The sequence below is a fragment of the Macrosteles quadrilineatus genome, unplaced genomic scaffold (genome assembly GCF_028750875.1).
Source record: "Macrosteles quadrilineatus isolate MER2022 unplaced genomic scaffold, UCM_ALF_1.0 Scaffold_3__2_contigs__length_128488019, whole genome shotgun sequence".
NCBI lineage: Eukaryota > Metazoa > Arthropoda > Insecta > Hemiptera > Cicadellidae > Macrosteles > Macrosteles quadrilineatus.
Genome location: NW_026542596.1, coordinates 60,174,915 through 60,191,845, shown reverse-complemented (window position 1 = coordinate 60,191,845; position 16,931 = coordinate 60,174,915). Strand labels below are relative to the sequence as shown.

The window sequence follows — 16,931 nt, the reverse complement described above, 5'->3', positions numbered from 1 at the left end:
GTAAACTTTCAACATTATATAATCTAAAACCATTTTAGTCATTTTTACTGCTTAAAAGGTATATTTGAACAAATCTTTTCTAATTGATATTGCAAAATATTATCAGTACTCAGTAAAATCATAGTCTATCGTGATAAGTCTAAGATTAAGGCACAGTTTAAAGAATGATATTTAAGTTTTACTCAATGTGAGTTACTAATATTCGTGACAAGTTTTAAGTATTCAAGTAAGTATTACCTTATTTTTCAGAACAAGGTACCTAGTATAAAATAGATTCTTCTATACTATTTTGTTGTAAAGGGTTAACTATTTGATCTAGCATGGAATGAAAATACTGAACAGTTTTAAAGTTGTTTTACATCTTAACTAGTTATTAATGTGGAAACTGCATTGTATTTTTACTTACTTAATCAAGGGTGATAGAACACAATGTTTACAACAATTTTTATCTCAAATGAAGAAATAACAATTCTACTTGTAGATGGATAAAACCATCTTACTTATTGTAATAAATAACTAGGTTTGTATGTATTTTTTCTAGTTTTCAACCAGAACTAGTACCTATTTGAGATTTCTTAAAAAATTAAAATACACATCCTTAGATAGAGGACATCCATCAATTACTATATCAGTTTACTACTAAAATAGGAAGTTGTCACAAGTTTTGTTATGACCATTAAAAATATATTTCTTTGTTAATGGATTTTATGATCTCGTACTTACTCTCAGTTATGGAAATGGTATAGGTACTGTATTTTGTACTCAGTTCATCCATAACATTGCATTATTCAATAACATTACACATAAGTTTTGTTAATACTTATAAAAACATCGGGTTAAGTAGCACCGTTTTGTACCCTATGTTTCTTCAAGTAGTATACACATGGAATAATAATAACATGTGTTATGATGGCTCTTCTGACTGAGTTTCTTTCGGCTTTGGTTTTGGGGATACAAAGTACTCCAGTGTCCAGGCAATCACACAACTCAAGATCATCAAAGACTGAGCGTGAAGACAAATGGTATAGCTTCCGGTGAAATCCCTGATCCAACCTAGAAAAAAAATTACTTAGAAATTAATATTATATCAGAAAATTACCTATGAACCTAAATAGATTTGGCAATACCGTTTTGGATAACCAATAATGTCGGCGTCGTCCTGTAATCCAACTACTATAGGTCACGAATTATGGATATTTAAGCATGAACTGTAGATGCGATGCTCCCTGGTGTGGGTTAACGTCTGCACTACAGAGTACTACGACTATCTGCAGTATCCTGATAATTAGACCAATTCGTCAATTACAAGGCAAAAATGTGGTTCGGATCCCACTATAAACTGTAGATAAACTGTAGATCTGTTTGTTGCCATTGGCTGTATGGGCTATTTATTAACAGCTGTGTCTAAGGAATATGTCGGCCTTAGTCACTAACAAGACTACAAGATTCCTACACTCATCTCCATTCATACTTGGCTTAAAATAAATACATTCATATGGTCCCTATCATTTTGAGTGATTTCTGTGTCTTGCACATGTTTGGACCGGAAAACCCGTTATCCAGACTGGTCGCTGACTCAAGGAGTTTGGGATAAGAGAGAGTTTACTATAAGTGTAAATATTTAGATAAAATTTTTTTTGTGTTTAGCTTTAACGTAAACCAAAGTTTACATGGTGGAATGATACTAACGGATTTTCCTAATTACTAGTTATACTATGTTTATGGTTGGGAGTTCTATCCTTTCTTCTTGGGAGTCTTTTTTTAAAAGGGTCATAATTACTTTTTTTCTAAGAGGTACATACTGAATAAGATTTTACAAATGTCGAACTCATGATGGCTTGTGAACCATTAACACAAAGCATCATCAAACTTCCTGCAGAAATTAAAAGCCAAACCTTCAGAACTATTAATCACTTATAGCAACAAACCTTGCCTGAACGACCTCTACACCAGACAAAGCCCCTGGACACACAATAAATATTGGTAATAGTCATAAGATTGGTGAACTAACCCGCAGCGGGCCCCAAAGCGACTATGAAGATGCCTTTGGAGACCATCGACAAACCAAAGGCAGCCGGAAACTTCTCCGGGACAACAGCCTCCGATATCACCAGAGGAAAGTTGATTAGAGCAAATCCTCGGAAGAATCCATGGATGACCAGAGCAACCATCAGATTAGTCCAGGAGGTTTGTTCAGCCAACACTGCAACAATATCTTTACTGACAAAAATGCTCGGTGAGGCTAGGAAAAAACATTTGATACAGGCAAAGCTTGAATTAGATCAGAGTGGATTTATACTATGCCGACAAACCAGGGTGCGGTTTTTAGGCAAAGCGAGTGTAGGATGAGTGTAGATTGGATGAGATGAGGGATTTTTTATTGACTTAGATCAGCTGGTTTTCTTTAACCAAGACCATTTGTTTTGAGGGAGCGTAGAGAAGCTGTTCCAGGCAGTCTCTCTACCAAAGGATTATTTCATGTTTAAATGTAAAATCTTTTTATATACTGATGCTGAAATTTTTGAACGTCTTTTATTAAATCTAAAGAATAAATTGTTTACGGAGGAAGGTAATCATACAAGTAATGGAGGATTGAGAGGAGGGGTCATAGCTGTCATTTCAAATTTGGTAGAGATCATGTCAATTAAGACTGGTTAGTTCATTAAGACTTGTAGGGAGGATATTGCGAGAGAGACATTGAGCCTTCCCCATCACTCTTCTACTGAATACGAAAGGACAGATCTCATGGTAATTTTGAGATGAATGTACAAAATAACCAGAGTGAGGTAGGAGGGGAAAGGGTTATAATGGGCAAGTGCCATCCTAAATTATTCAATCCATACCTTTTAGTTTTAGCATAGACAAAAAGAATTAAATATAGACCGTCAGCTGTGCTGCGGATACCATAGGTTCTGGCACACACCACTGGGAGCGCCATGTAGATACGGCGTACACGCTACATAGCTACACGGCGCTCCCAGCAGTGTGCGCCAGAATCTATGGTAACCATGGTAACCGCAGCACGGCTGACAGTGTATATTTAATTCTTTTTGTCTATGGTTTTAGACATGAAGCACTGTATACAGGTTACTAACCTGTAAGAAGCTACAGTTTGCCACTATATTAGTACAATTTAGGTTTCATTGATGAATGTAAATTCTTTAATTTTTGCCATAAACAAGGATGTGTTTTTAACATATCTGGATAACCAGAATAGATTGGCTCTACGTCTACTCCAGTGTTGTTGTGGAAGTTCAGTGTTAGTGTTCTGCATCTATGTCTACTCTAGGTTAAAATGGGTGTCTCCGGGTTATTCAGATATTTCACATTCCATATAAATTTATACATGAATACTTATAACCACAAGTTAAAGCAAAAATACGTTGTTCTATATTTGTAAAAGATCACATACCTGATCTAGCAACTGCGACACAAACTAGACCAACAATCAGAGTGCTTCGACGAGAGAACGAAAGTCTATCGTAAATGGGAGGCATAATTATACGAGCTGTAATGTCGGCTATCGCCATCACACTGAGCGCCTGAGCAGTCTCCCTCTTGGTGTATCCAAGGTTGGCCATGAAGAAAGGGATTATCAACTTGAAATTCAACTCTGCGATGTACGTGATGGACAATCCGAAGAGGATGTTCAAGTAGCTCATGTCTAACAACAAGTCAAAGTCCATCACGCTGACCACTTTTTGCCAAAATGTTTGCTCGGCTCGTTTTGAGTTCCTCCTCTCCCGTTCCACTAGTTTCTTCTTGATCGTGTTGTTGTTTGATTTGACCACACCGTTCTCGACATCAGTGTGCTTGCAAGTGCATTCTTCATGGTCGTCTTCATACTCACTGTCTGTTTCCTACAGCAAAATTGTTCGGTTAAAATTAAATATGCTTACTTGATTGGTACTGAGAGATAAAGAGCTTGAGGAATTAGATCATCTCAAAATCGTCTCTATAATCAACATTTTCATAAAAAACTGCTGACTCGTTCGGTTTGTTGCATGTGCAATAATGTCAAAGCTAAAAAGACACAAAAACAAATAAATATTTACATACAACTTAACTTAAATCATGAACATAACACAAAACAAAGATGGTGCTATATTACCAAACTATACCGGACTGGGCCCTTGGCCAAACCAAAGTTTGTAAGATCAGAAAGTAATACAAATTACAAACACGAAATTATATTTTTTTTATGAAGCTAAAAGATTAAATAATGCTAGTAAGATTTTATTGTATAATCTGAAACGGATGTGTGTTAAACATGTAGTAGCTTGGTTTTACCTAATTTGAGAGTGAATTTTACTTTAGATAAATTACATATTGGTTACATACTAACTAAGTTAATAGTAACTATCAGAAATTTAACTACAGTACTTACAACATGTACGTGCATGGTGCTTCCCATTAGATCTAGGTGTGAGACGTTCGAGATCACTGAGGTTTTCCGTCTCCGAGCAAAACTGGCATTCGAGCTTAAAAAAAAATTATAGCTTCAGATAAAGCTTTTTTTGTACTTAAAAATCTAAATATATAAAACAAATTAGGTTTAAATAACAACTAAAACTTCTAAAAAGTTATGAAAGTTCCTTTATTCACGTGACTAACTAGAGGCTTATTTCTTTCCTCATTGAATCCTTAACTCCTTGAAACTCAGTGATTATTAACAATACCAATTAAAAAAATGTATTTGACAAACCATGTGTCTTACTTGAAACCAAGAACTAGGCTTAATATTTCAACTCAGCTATCGGCACGTTCATGATATGACCAGTCAGTCAGATCAAAATCTATTTAAAGCCAGGTTTTTCTAGACACAGATGAGGAGCATGGAAGGCGGAGAGCAGAGGGCGGAAAAGCGATTAACATTGCATTCCACTCCGCTTCTAGGAAAACAGTAACATTAAATTACCTAAGACAAGAGGAGTCCGCTCTCTGCGTTCTTCTCTCCACGCTCAGCTTCCACGCCTAGGGAATCCCAGCTTAAAAGAACGTTTGCTGAGGGATTGGTTTTTATTTATTGCTAAGACTGTTTTGTTTGATTAAATTATTTAAATTTATAGTCATATGTTTTAATTGTTGTAAGAACCAATCAAGCATAGACTCTCATCCTGCAAAACCAACCCTTCTCGGCAGTAGGTCAGTGAACAAAGACAGTACTAGTGTGATCCCCTACAGGTGTCCGTCGCGTGTCCGCGCCCGTGCTCGTGTTCGCGAAGTCGCCGCGACGTAAACGTACGGTCTTACAAGCTACTGATAAACTTTGTAACTACCAACTTAAAAAGAGAAAGGGACTAGCAAGGTACCTGTTCCGAGGTATGTTGCGTTGACTGCTCTGCCTTTGGAAATTTGTGGCTACAGACGACGCAACACTGTTAGTGCGAGGAAGAAGAAGTAGTGAAGATGATACTTCTTTGCCGTCATCTCCTACTGCCTTGCCTGGAACCTTGTTGGCTTCCTACAGAAAAACCAGGAATACAAAATTAGTATGTAAGTGTTTGAATTATTTGACAATGTAATTTTGGTATTTTATATTAATGGATGTTAAAGTTCAGAGGTTTATTCTCTACCTGATAGTGGTTGTTAAAACTTTAAATGTGTCAATTTTTATCCAGTGGTGTAGAAGCGCTCTGGAGTTCCCAAAAATTGAACTTCACCCTACTTCTTTATAATCAAAGGATCAAAGGATTTTTTTTAAATTCACGTCTTAATTAATTAAAACTCTTGAATCCTTGAACCTCACCTTCTCCCCCAGGAGGCCTTCTTCTTCCACAACAACAGTCTTCATATGCCACTTGACAGGCTGCAGCATGGCAGCTCCCACCAGTGCGTGAAGTCCCAGCGCTCCCAGGATCAGCATTGTACCTCGGAAGTCAAACTCCTCCAGAAGTCTGCTGATAGCCTGAGGCATCGCCATGAAGCCCAGCGCTGTCCCTGCCATAGCTAGGCCTACAGCTTGTCCTCGGCGCTTCACAAAGTAACTGTTCAGGGCTACGAACGTGGCTGCCGTCGCCAGTCCGAAACCTAGACCTGTTGAAAATTATTTTGTAGTTATTACACATACTAAAATTTATGTAATATTCATTTTGATGAATTAGATGAATAAACATTATTATCTTAGATGGAGATTCGTCAGCATAACAGACTGTGAAACCAAAAGGCTGCAATGTAATGGGTTCAGATCCCAGTTGCCACTTAAAGAATTGTTCATGCAATCATGTGCTATACTGGCTCAACCCTTGATTTTCTTTTTGGGTTATACGGTTATACACACAGGTCTTTGAGATCTAGTTGGATCTTGGATGAGCAAATTAAAAGAGGCCATCAGCCTTCAGAAAAAAATTACTGATACAGTAAGATTGTGTTGCAGACTTCCTTGGCAGAAAGAGACATCCAGGTTAAAAAAAATATAGTCATAGTTTATACAAAGGAAGTTTAATATACCAGGGAGTAATGTGTCATTCCTGATTGTGGTTAATACCACAAGTAACTTCAAACCTGTAATTAAGTTTTCTAACTGAACATGTGCTTAGATTTTTGTATTTAAAATGAACCCTTTGATTTAAAAACCAGTGATCCAGCAAAAAAAACAAGATGACTTGATTGTACTCCAGGCATTTAACTACATTAAAATCACAGATTAAAGATAGACGTCTACTCTGTGATTGAATAGAAGCTAGTGTAAGAAGATACCAACCCCCTCTTAGAATGGTGACTACAGATTAATAATAAAGTGTTTCTACAACTCTAGCTATAATTTACAACGTATCACTACTAACCTCCCATGAGACTGTATGTGAGAAGTATATGGGTCATACTACTAGCTGTGGCCGTGGCTGTTAGAGCTGTGGCACTGAGGATGGCTCCCAGGAAACCGACCTTGCGATAGGAGTACTTCTTGATCAGTGGCCCCACGAAGAATCCTAGAAACCGTTGTATTACTAAGACAATGGTGTTTCATGGATATTGTATTTTATTGTTTTCCTGGCCAGGAGACAGCAACAAACAGATTGAGGGCTCAAAATCCTAAATTCAACAAGATAAAGTATAATTGAGGTATAACATACATATTTTGATTATATTTCCACTGGAAACTATATTATATAAAATGTAATCTGCCTTTAAGGGCAACAGGCCATTAAAAAAAGAGAAAAAAACACTATCAGACTCGTGACTGAACCAAGAATTCAAGACATGATCGACCGATATGATAGTTACTAGTAGACTGTCTCAATGAATCTATAGTTTCTTGGTTGACTTTATACGTCTTCGGTTCTTATTGGTTAAGACAATCCATTTGGACTTGATTTTTGGCTGTCAAAAAGTCTGTCCATAACAGATTGTTCTCCGTCTCTCTATTTGATTAGTGGATGAAGAGTTTCCATAAAACAGTCGCCATGGGACAGGATCTTTGTCAAGTTAAATTTTCAACGTAAACGGGTTTTGTGTTTTAGTTTTAGGAAGTGAACATTCCACTGCACCACAAGTTTTGCACTTATCTCATTCTTTAATACCGCCTTCGGCCTTCATACATCTTTAGCTTTAAAGTATGTAACCTGCATCATGTACTCTAATCCAAGCCTACTTGAAGTATCCAAAGTCACTGCAACTAATCCTTACCTGAGAAGTTAATGACAGCATCTAAAGTGCTCATTATAACAGCTGCTCCTGTAGTTGTGACTTCCAGCTGTTTAAGGAGGTCTCCAAACAACAAACCAAAAGAAGGCTCTATAGATCTTGTTGACAGCTAAAATAGAATAGCAAAGATATTAAAAATCTCACATCGTAGAATTTATTCCTATACTGTTCAGAATCAGAATCAATGGTCTTTTAATGGATTAGCCTTTGTATTTATTATTTTGAGTTTTCTGTTTTTCTATTCCATTGACATTATTTAAATTTTTTGTTAGGGAATAGACCAAACTCTGGTTTTGTTCGCATATAAAATTAATCTAACAGATTGGTCTTGTTGTATCTACTCTGGATGGTCAAAAATACACCCTTTTTCAGGAGCCATGTTGTTTTTTTTTTTTTAAGAGAAATTATAACTGAAGAAAGAGTTATCAGTTTATTTGGTGGTAGATATGCGGTAAAGGCTCGTCCACATCGAAACAGGACAGCGGCGGGAGCGGAAATGGGTGAGGGACCAGTGGTAGCCAGCAGCAGCAGTACGTAGCGGGAAAGATGTAACCCACACCTAAGCGGCAGGCAGCGGAAAGCAGGACGACTCCTCCCCTCAGCTCATTTTCAGCTTTGCTACAGGGTGGTTGTGTTTAGTGAATGCTTACATTATAAATTTATGTGTTCAAGTTCTGAATCTGAGGCCACAAGAAAAAAAGCTTTGCTCTTGCTAGAAACAGCAGAGAAAGATGAAGGTGCAAGAGAGCGGTCCATTTGGGTCCATGAAATTATCAAATTGTCAAAATGAAAAGACAAAAGGCGATTCTATTATAGAATTACCATCGCATGTTTTGATGAACTTGTGGATTTGATAACAAAGGATATACAAAAACAGTATACAGCTTGAGCCATGTGGTCCCGCGGCGGTGTGAGCGGGAAAATCCTACATGTTCCAAACTGACGGGAAGACCGAACATCACAGCGGGATGAAGGTAGCTCGCCGCTCTTGTGTGGGTGCTCACATTTATCACAATGTGTTTTAAAATCCCGAGCGACATTTCCTTCCACCGCTGTCCCGCTCCGGTGTGGACCAGCCTTAATTTTGGATTCTAATTTCTAAAGTTCGGTAAGTAAATAAACAATCAAGAAAAATACTAGATTGTTGTGAACTTTCAGAGAAAAATCTTATGCTTGAACTATTAAACATCAATGTGCAACCTATTGACACAGAATATAATCTAGAAAGTAACTGACTTTACGAACCATCAAGCTTAGCTCTTATGTAGGTGAAGGTTAAAGTTATTTGTGTACAGATGTATCACATCTTCTAACAGTAAGCGTCTAACTGTCTACAGTAAAAGTGTTTTCATCACTCAACAAAAGTAACTATTTTCGATAACAGCTGACATCAATGAAAGTATTCGTTTTCCAAGCACTAATTTAGGGCGAGGGAAAATCGATCAGCTGATTTTCCCTCGCTCTCGATCAGTTCTCCATCTACTCAATATCAGTGTGCCAGTGTTTTGTTATGGTATAATTTAATGATTTGTATCAGCTGTATGTATTGTTAAAAGTCTTTTATTTTGATGTTTAACCAACATTATTGAGAAATATACGTTCCTTTAGACGTTATTATCTTTTAATTTAGCGAATTTACCTATAGGAAAGTAGCTATTACCGTAGGTCTCATGGTAAGACCTAGGCCCGGGACCGATTTACTTTTTCATTTTGATGTCCCCAGAGGCCAAAAACACCATTCATTCAAATTTTTATGTATCTATATATATATATATATATATAATATGTGTCCATCAGCACGATAACTTGAGTAATTCTTGTTTGATTTTGATAAAATTTGGTTTGAAGGTGTAGGCGGGATAAACTTGAATGAGTTCGGGAACCAGCATAATCGGACCATGGGAACGGGGGTTTATGGGGTAAAAATTGGTTTTTCTCATTTTTGACCCTAAAAACAAAAGATTTTGCAATTTCTTTTCAAACCATTTTGTAGAAATAATTTAGTATATTGAAGCGCTGTTGTATACCTAACGGTGAGAAAATTAAAAAATAGTGTAATTAAATATCATATCTTATGGAGAAAATGAAAACTGTTGTTGTTTACTTGTTTATGGATATATATGTTGATAAAATTTGGCAAATTTATTTATTTCATCCTATACTATTGATAATCCACTTGCTAGGGGGGTTCCCGTGTGCATTTTATGTATAGAAAAACACCCTAAGGGATCATGTAGGTACTATGTGGGTTATCATTTTTCACGTGGGTGCCAGCTTGGCAGAGTGGGCATAACCTCAGAATCCGCCATTTTAAAAATGGCGGCGGCATTTATTACATGAAACTCATCTGGAGCTTATATCTCGAAAACGGTAATATATAGCGAGTTACTTTTAGTACAATAAATGTTGCTTACACAATAAGGAATTACTTTTGTATTTACAAAAATGCCCTAAATATAACTATTTAGGAGTAGTTGAGCAATTTATGCTAATTTGACCCTACTCTTCTACTACTTCTAAATTTCTACTCTGTTTGAGAAAAAAATTCTAATACCTTAAAAAAAAACTGTAATTTGGCACATAGCACTAATTGCTCCTTACATCTAAGGTCTAAAACCCCCGTCGCAGCAAACCTGCAGAATCAGCAAACATTTACCTGGCTGAATTTCTACTAAAATATTAAAATTGACGGATTGATTTCCTATTTAAATGACATTGATTTGTAATGAGTACTTAAGTTTTTCTGCTTCAAGGGAAGGTATTGAGGTGTTTTTTTATATATTTGTTTAAATGTTGATAGCTTAGTATGAATGAAACAACATTTTGAAATTTGACTATAATATATCCATAAACAAGCAAACTAAAACAGTTTATTTATTCTCTATAAGAATAACATGGGAATTTTAATTTTTTTTTTTTTTATTATCTCCGTAGCTTTTGGGCATAAAACGCTTCAATATACAAAGTTATTTCTTTTTTGAGCTCTACAAAATGGTTTCGGTCATAATAGAAATTCGTGCTTTTAGGGTTGAAAATCGGAAAAATGAATTTTTACCCCATAAAACTCCCCATAAACCCCCGTTCCCATAGTCCGATCGTGCTGGTTTAATAGTCCGAATTTGTCTGAAAACGTAGGTTTACGCGTCTGTGATAAATTTCATTAAAATTGGATCATTTTTAATCGAGTTATTAAATTAAGTCGTAGTTCTGTCTTCGGATACAGATGTCGTAGTGTTGGCTTTACACTTTATGAATGGGTCTCTTCGGAAGGTTTGCAGGATTGTGGATGCGACTTGGTTCAGCCAGAACGTCATGATATGTACTAGTTCACATTATAGCAAACAGGCTTGGAAGTTCAGTTGTTATCAGACAGTCGATGGGAGCGGACGCGCTATCTCTCCGACCGCTGCTTATCTGAGTCGTGCCGCTACCTGCCCGGATTGGCCGAACAAGTGATTTAATATACAAAATTATTCATTTTTTAACGCTTGGAGCTCGGAGCTAATCGTGTTTATCATGTCTAAGTGCGGTAAATGTAATAAAGTGGTCGGCGAAAGTGATTGCTTGGCTAAATGTGTTGACTGCAAGTTGTCGTTTCACGCCACGTGCACGCGCGCTGGATCCCTGCAGAGCTTCACTAAGTCAAGAAACAAAACATTAAAATGTGATTCGTGTGTTGAGGATTCAAAATCAAGCGCGTCTAATCGCAGCAACGATGATAAGGACTCTATTCTGGAAGCCATTCGGACCCTGAAGGTCGATATATACAAGAAAATCGACGACAAAGTAAATGATGTGCTAACCTCAGTCAGCTTACTACAATCTGACGTGCAACGGCTGCAGGAGGGAGTTACCAGACTGGACAACGAACATGAGAAGCTAATAGAACGATGCAACGAGCTGGAGGGAGTCAACAGTGAGCTAACAAGTGAAGTGAGCGACCTTCAACTGCGGCTTCACGATGCTGAGCAGCACTCACGCGCTGCTAACATCGAGATCCTCGGGATGCCGGTGTCACAGAAGGAGGACATCTACCTCTGCCTCCAACACATCGCCGGAGCGCTTGGAGTTACTTACGACGAAGCTCAAATCTCTATTGCACACAGGCTCCGGATCTACTCTAAGGACAAGCACGCCTACCCGCCCATCATAATCCAGTTCACATCAAGGCGCACAAAGGAGGCCTGGATGTCTGCCATAAGGAAAAAAAGAAGCATTGACACCGCCGACATCCACCCATCTATCCCGGCCAGCACAGTTTATATTAACGAACATTTAACACCGAACAACAAAACATTGCTCGGCAAAGCTCGTCGGCTGAAGAGAGAGGGGAGGTTGTACAGCGCAGGCTACTTCAATGGAAAGGTGCTCGTTAAGGAGTCTGAGAAGGCCGAGGCCGTCCGTATAACAAGGATGAGCGACTTCAAGAAGCTGAAGCTCCAGAGCGCCAAGCCGACAAGGAGGACCGAGGTCGCCGACGACGCCGAGGAGGGGAACGACGACAGCAACAACAAATAGTTTGACTAGCCACATGTAAGACCTAAGCTCACATAATTATGCTAACGACTAGTAGGTTTTCTTTATTTAAAGTTTTTGAAGACAGAATACTTTTTTTTATTTATTTATTATGTTTAGCAATACTACTTTTTACAAATTCATGATTGATTAAAAAAAGAAGAATACACTTATTTTAATACGTGGTAAAATATCTCATACTACAAAATATCTTCCAAATAAAAGTTTTGTCTGTTAGCCGATATCTAGCTTAAGACGAATAAATGATTTTAGACATTTTTAAAATTTATATTCTACTCATCCTGTCAATCATTAAAATAAAATGGCTTTATTTATTTTTTATTATTTAAACTTTTGCTTATTCATGAAAATACAAAATAGGCTAACATACATTTTATTCATGATCAATGTATAGTAGGTTAAAATCTCTATAAATTAAAATTAAGTCATAGATTACGTTTTAAATTTTCTAATTACGAATAAGCAGACCATTTTATATTACTTAAAAGATTTTACCTATTTTGTTTTAATCTTAAAATATCACAACTCCAAGATAATGTGTTTAAATTAAAATGTATGAATGTGTTCAATTTTTAAACATCTTTTGATAGTATGTTTACAAATAGAAATAGGTTTTAAAGTAATATGTTTGAAGATGGGCACATACAATTTTGTTAGTAATAAATTTTCCATTTTTTTAATAAGGTATTTATTTCAGTTTCAATTAGCTAATATTAATTCTCTCTGTTCACTAATAATAGTACGTTCTTTATTATTATGTACCGCAGCAAAATGCAATAGTTGCAATCAGAATTTCCTAAGAAATTTAATTTAAATTTAGATTTAGTAAGAACTTTTTCTCTCTCATTAACAAACTATTAGTAACTACACTTTATTATGTAACAATTGAACAGCAGTAGGCTCAACAATCAACAATTGCCGGCCGGGCAGGTGGTATGTGCGTAGACTGCTAGATGAATGCGGATGGTGACAACTCTTTGTTTTTCCACAACAATTGTTTAGAGCTAATATCCATTTCTGAAATTAAAAATTTTTTCTCACACAATAATGGTGATGACGAATTGAAAGTCATAAGCACAAACATCAGAAGCTATTTCAAAAACTTTGATGAATTTTTAATTTATTTAAATGAAATTCCCAAGATGGATATTATTGTGTTGACAGAATGTTGGTTGCAGGAGGGGGTAGGGGGACAGACGATTGACGGATTTGACTATGTACTCACTGATAACAGACGAAATAGAGCCGACGGTGTTATTGTTTACTTCAACAATCGACTATCAGTAACTGCATCACAGATCTCATTTGCTGACGTTTATGGAATACAACTCAATTTCAACTTACACAATAACAAATTTTGTCTGTTAGCACTATACCGTACTTTTGATTCAGATGCTAAATTATTTATAAACGATTTAGAAAATTATCTTAACCATTTGAGCAAAGATTTGATGATTATTTTAACTGGAGATATAAATTTTGATTTGTTGAGTATTAATTCTGTTAACGACAGTTACTTAAACTGTTTGTTAGGTGCTGGTCTCATTCAATGTATAGACAAACCAACAAGAATTACGAACAATAGCCAAACTTGCATTGATCACATGTTCATACGTTACAACGACATGAAAAATGTACAATCAGCAACATTACACACACACACGTTACAGACCATTTCAGCACAGGCATGACTATTACTTTTCCAACCAATACACCGTCAGTTACTTTGGATACTTCTACACGCATTATCGATCATACACTACTGTCCTGTAATCTTGCGCAAATAGACTGGAACAACTTTTTTATCGACCTTGACATTAACTCTTGTGCATCTCGTTTTTTACAAATCATGGATGAAACCATAGATAGTTCTAAAAAATCTGTTAAGAAATCATCGAGGTTCAAAAAATTAAAGCCATGGATCACAAATGATTTGATTAAGCTAATTGAGGCGGTCAACGTAAAAGGGGCGTATGGGTCCATACGCCCTTTTTACGCAGATCGCTTTATTTGATCCGCCATTTCGTGTAGAATTCAGTGGTGCAAGGTTCATCGCAATATCTTGAAAATTGAAGTTGGTACACCTGTTTTTGTGAGGTGATGTCAGCTGGTTTTCACAGTCAGGTACTCTTGTTTTGTGGTTATGTTATGATTTGATAGTCCTGTGTGATGCTGCTTATTTATATTATTAATAGTTAAAATGAGTGACTCTAATGAAAGTGATGAAAGTGAAATAGTTCAAGTTAAGAAGAAAAGAACAAGAAAAATAATAAACAAACAGAAAAATAAATTTCATGAGGAAGTGAAACGTAAACGTGCTCTTGGCCTAGGCTATACAACTAGTAAAGGTAAAAGTGTTGATTCTAAAGTCCATTCTGTCATTGAAAACTGTTGTAGTAGTAAATGCTATCAAAATGTTTCATTTGAAAACCAGGTTGAAGTATTCGATGCTTTTTATTGCGGTCAATCAAAAAGCCTTCAATATGCTTATTTGGCTCGGTGTATGGAAAAGTCGGAAGGCCCTAAAAAAAAAGACTGTAAACCTAAAAAGACCAAGAGAAAATTTATGGAATTATGTACTTTATGTCGGTGGAAGTAAGCTATTCGTTTGTAGAAAGTTAATACTAAATTTATTTCAAATTTCAGAGAAACGATTGCGTATTGTACAGGGCAAACTTCTGTCCAATGATTCTTTCGAAGAAAAGCGAGGTACTCATGATAATAGACCACGTAATACTCCTGATGATGTTATTTCGCTAATGGGTGATCATCTTAAATCGATTCCACATTATGAAAGTCATTATTGTAAAGCTAAAACAAACTTGTTATACTTTGACAACTGTATGCTCAACATTAAAACATTATATGAAATGTTCAAGGACTACTACAAAAATCAAACTAATAAGGATCTAAAAATGTCATATAAGACCTACTATGAATATTTTAAAACTAAATTTTCCTATGCTGTGCGAAAACCAAAAACTGATGTTTGCGATTTTTGTGAAGAATGCAAAAACAAGTTAAAAAGTAACCCAAATGATCCTTGCCAACCCATGTATGAACTACATAGAAGGAAGGCATTAAAGAGGAAGGAAATCCGTAATGATTACATTGCTAAAAGCCAGCAAGAAAACTCAACAACACTCACTCTTGAGTTTGATTACTCCCAGAACCATCCAATCCCAAAGTTGAACGTTAACAACCAGTTCTATAAAAGGATGTTCTGGCTTTATTGCTTCAATATTCATGTGTTTAATGATGATTCAAGCTATTGTTACGCATTTACTGAATGTGATGGTGTTAAAAATCCTAATTCAGTTATTTGTTTCTTGTATGACTGTTTAAAAAAGCAAATTGAAAAGTTCCCTGATATTTCTACAGTTGTTTTACTTTCTGATGCCACAGGTGGCCAAAATAGAAATTTTCTAATGTGTAAGTTCACTTCTTGGTTTGCAAGGACATTTAAAAAAAATGTAATACAACTTTTCCCTGTTAGAGGACACAGTTTCTCGCAATGCGATAGAAACTTTGGTTTGATCAGGAACAAAATAAAAAATAATGAAGTGATTGGAAATCCGAAGCCTTATTTAACAGCAATGTCAGAGTGCAGAACAAACCCTTCACCCTTTGAAGTCCTTATGGATCCAGAACTTCTGCAAGACTGGGAACCTTTTTTTAATAATTTATTTCTGAAGAAACCTGTCTCAAGACATAAAATCAACTTTACTCTCATGAAATATGTCATAATCAAATCATTACAAAATGGTGCTCTGCTGTGTTCAAAAACTTTTTCTGGACAGTTTGAAGTGTTCAGTTATTGGCGGCCTATTCATCAGATTGGAGATTTTCGCACCGTTACGACTCAAAGGTGTCCTTACCCAGAAGTAAACCAACTTAAAGTTAATGATGTTAAATGTTTATTCCGTTTTCTACAGGAAGAGGATGTGGACTTTATTGAAACAATGATTTCTCAAAATGGATAAAGTAAGAAAGCATAATGACAAAGAAACGAACTGAGTTAACGTAGAATTAACTGTTTTCTTTGATTTATTCTTGACAGATATGAACAATTTTCCAACTTTTAAATTTTTCCCTTTTTTATATGTCAATTTTTATTATTGTAACAAATAAATATGGTTTGATCTCTTTACTATGCCTTTTTTACTAACCGTTTTATATAAAAAAGGTGTTCTGGCTAAAAAGGGCGTATAACATGGCATACATTTTTTATTTATAAAAAAAACACATTCGTTTGATTTGTTTTAAACTCATTGACTGTGTTTTAATATAGATCTAGTAACTATATTAAATTTAAATTACAGGAATAATGATTACTATGACAACAGGAGAAAGCAATGAAAATTATTTTTGTGTTTTCTCAAAACATCATTTTTGCTTATACGCCCGTTTTACGTAGACCGCCTCAATTAGGGAAAGAGATAAAACTAGTAAGAAAATTAAAAAACAGCCGTTTAATGCTACTTTAAATAAAGAATATCGTAATTTAAGACATCAAATTTCCAGTGGTATTAAAAGCTCTAAGCGAGTATATTACAGGTCAAAATTAAACCAATATCAAAACAACCCCAAACGCTTTTGGATGGTTGTGAACGAGCTGGCGGGGCGATCAAATAAAAAAGACCCCTTTTCAGTTCAGAAATATCTTCCAAACGTATCCAACATCACTCCTGATGTAAGAAAGATTGTAGCTGATGACTTTAACACGTTTTTCGCTTCTGTTGGATATAACC

The 16,931-nt window shown here is 36.0% G+C and overlaps 1 protein-coding gene across 1 annotated transcript in view; it reads right to left on the bottom strand.

Moving 5' to 3' along the window:
* Nucleotides 1–659: 659 nt before the first annotated feature.
* LOC128988353 (monocarboxylate transporter 12-B-like) overlaps nt 660–16,931 on the bottom strand; it is a 76,742-nt gene continuing 60,470 nt past the window's right edge. The window contains exons 3-10 of the mRNA XM_054409577.1: nt 7,627–7,753; nt 6,786–6,929; nt 5,750–6,036; nt 5,313–5,464; nt 4,388–4,481; nt 3,413–3,860; nt 2,012–2,203; nt 660–1,053 (exon numbers count right to left, since the gene is read on the bottom strand). Coding sequence (XP_054265552.1) covers nt 905–1,053; nt 2,012–2,203; nt 3,413–3,860; nt 4,388–4,481; nt 5,313–5,464; nt 5,750–6,036; nt 6,786–6,929; nt 7,627–7,753 — 1,593 coding nt within the window. The 3' untranslated portion in view covers nt 660–904. The remainder of the gene's footprint in view (nt 1,054–2,011; nt 2,204–3,412; nt 3,861–4,387; nt 4,482–5,312; nt 5,465–5,749; nt 6,037–6,785; nt 6,930–7,626; nt 7,754–16,931) is intronic.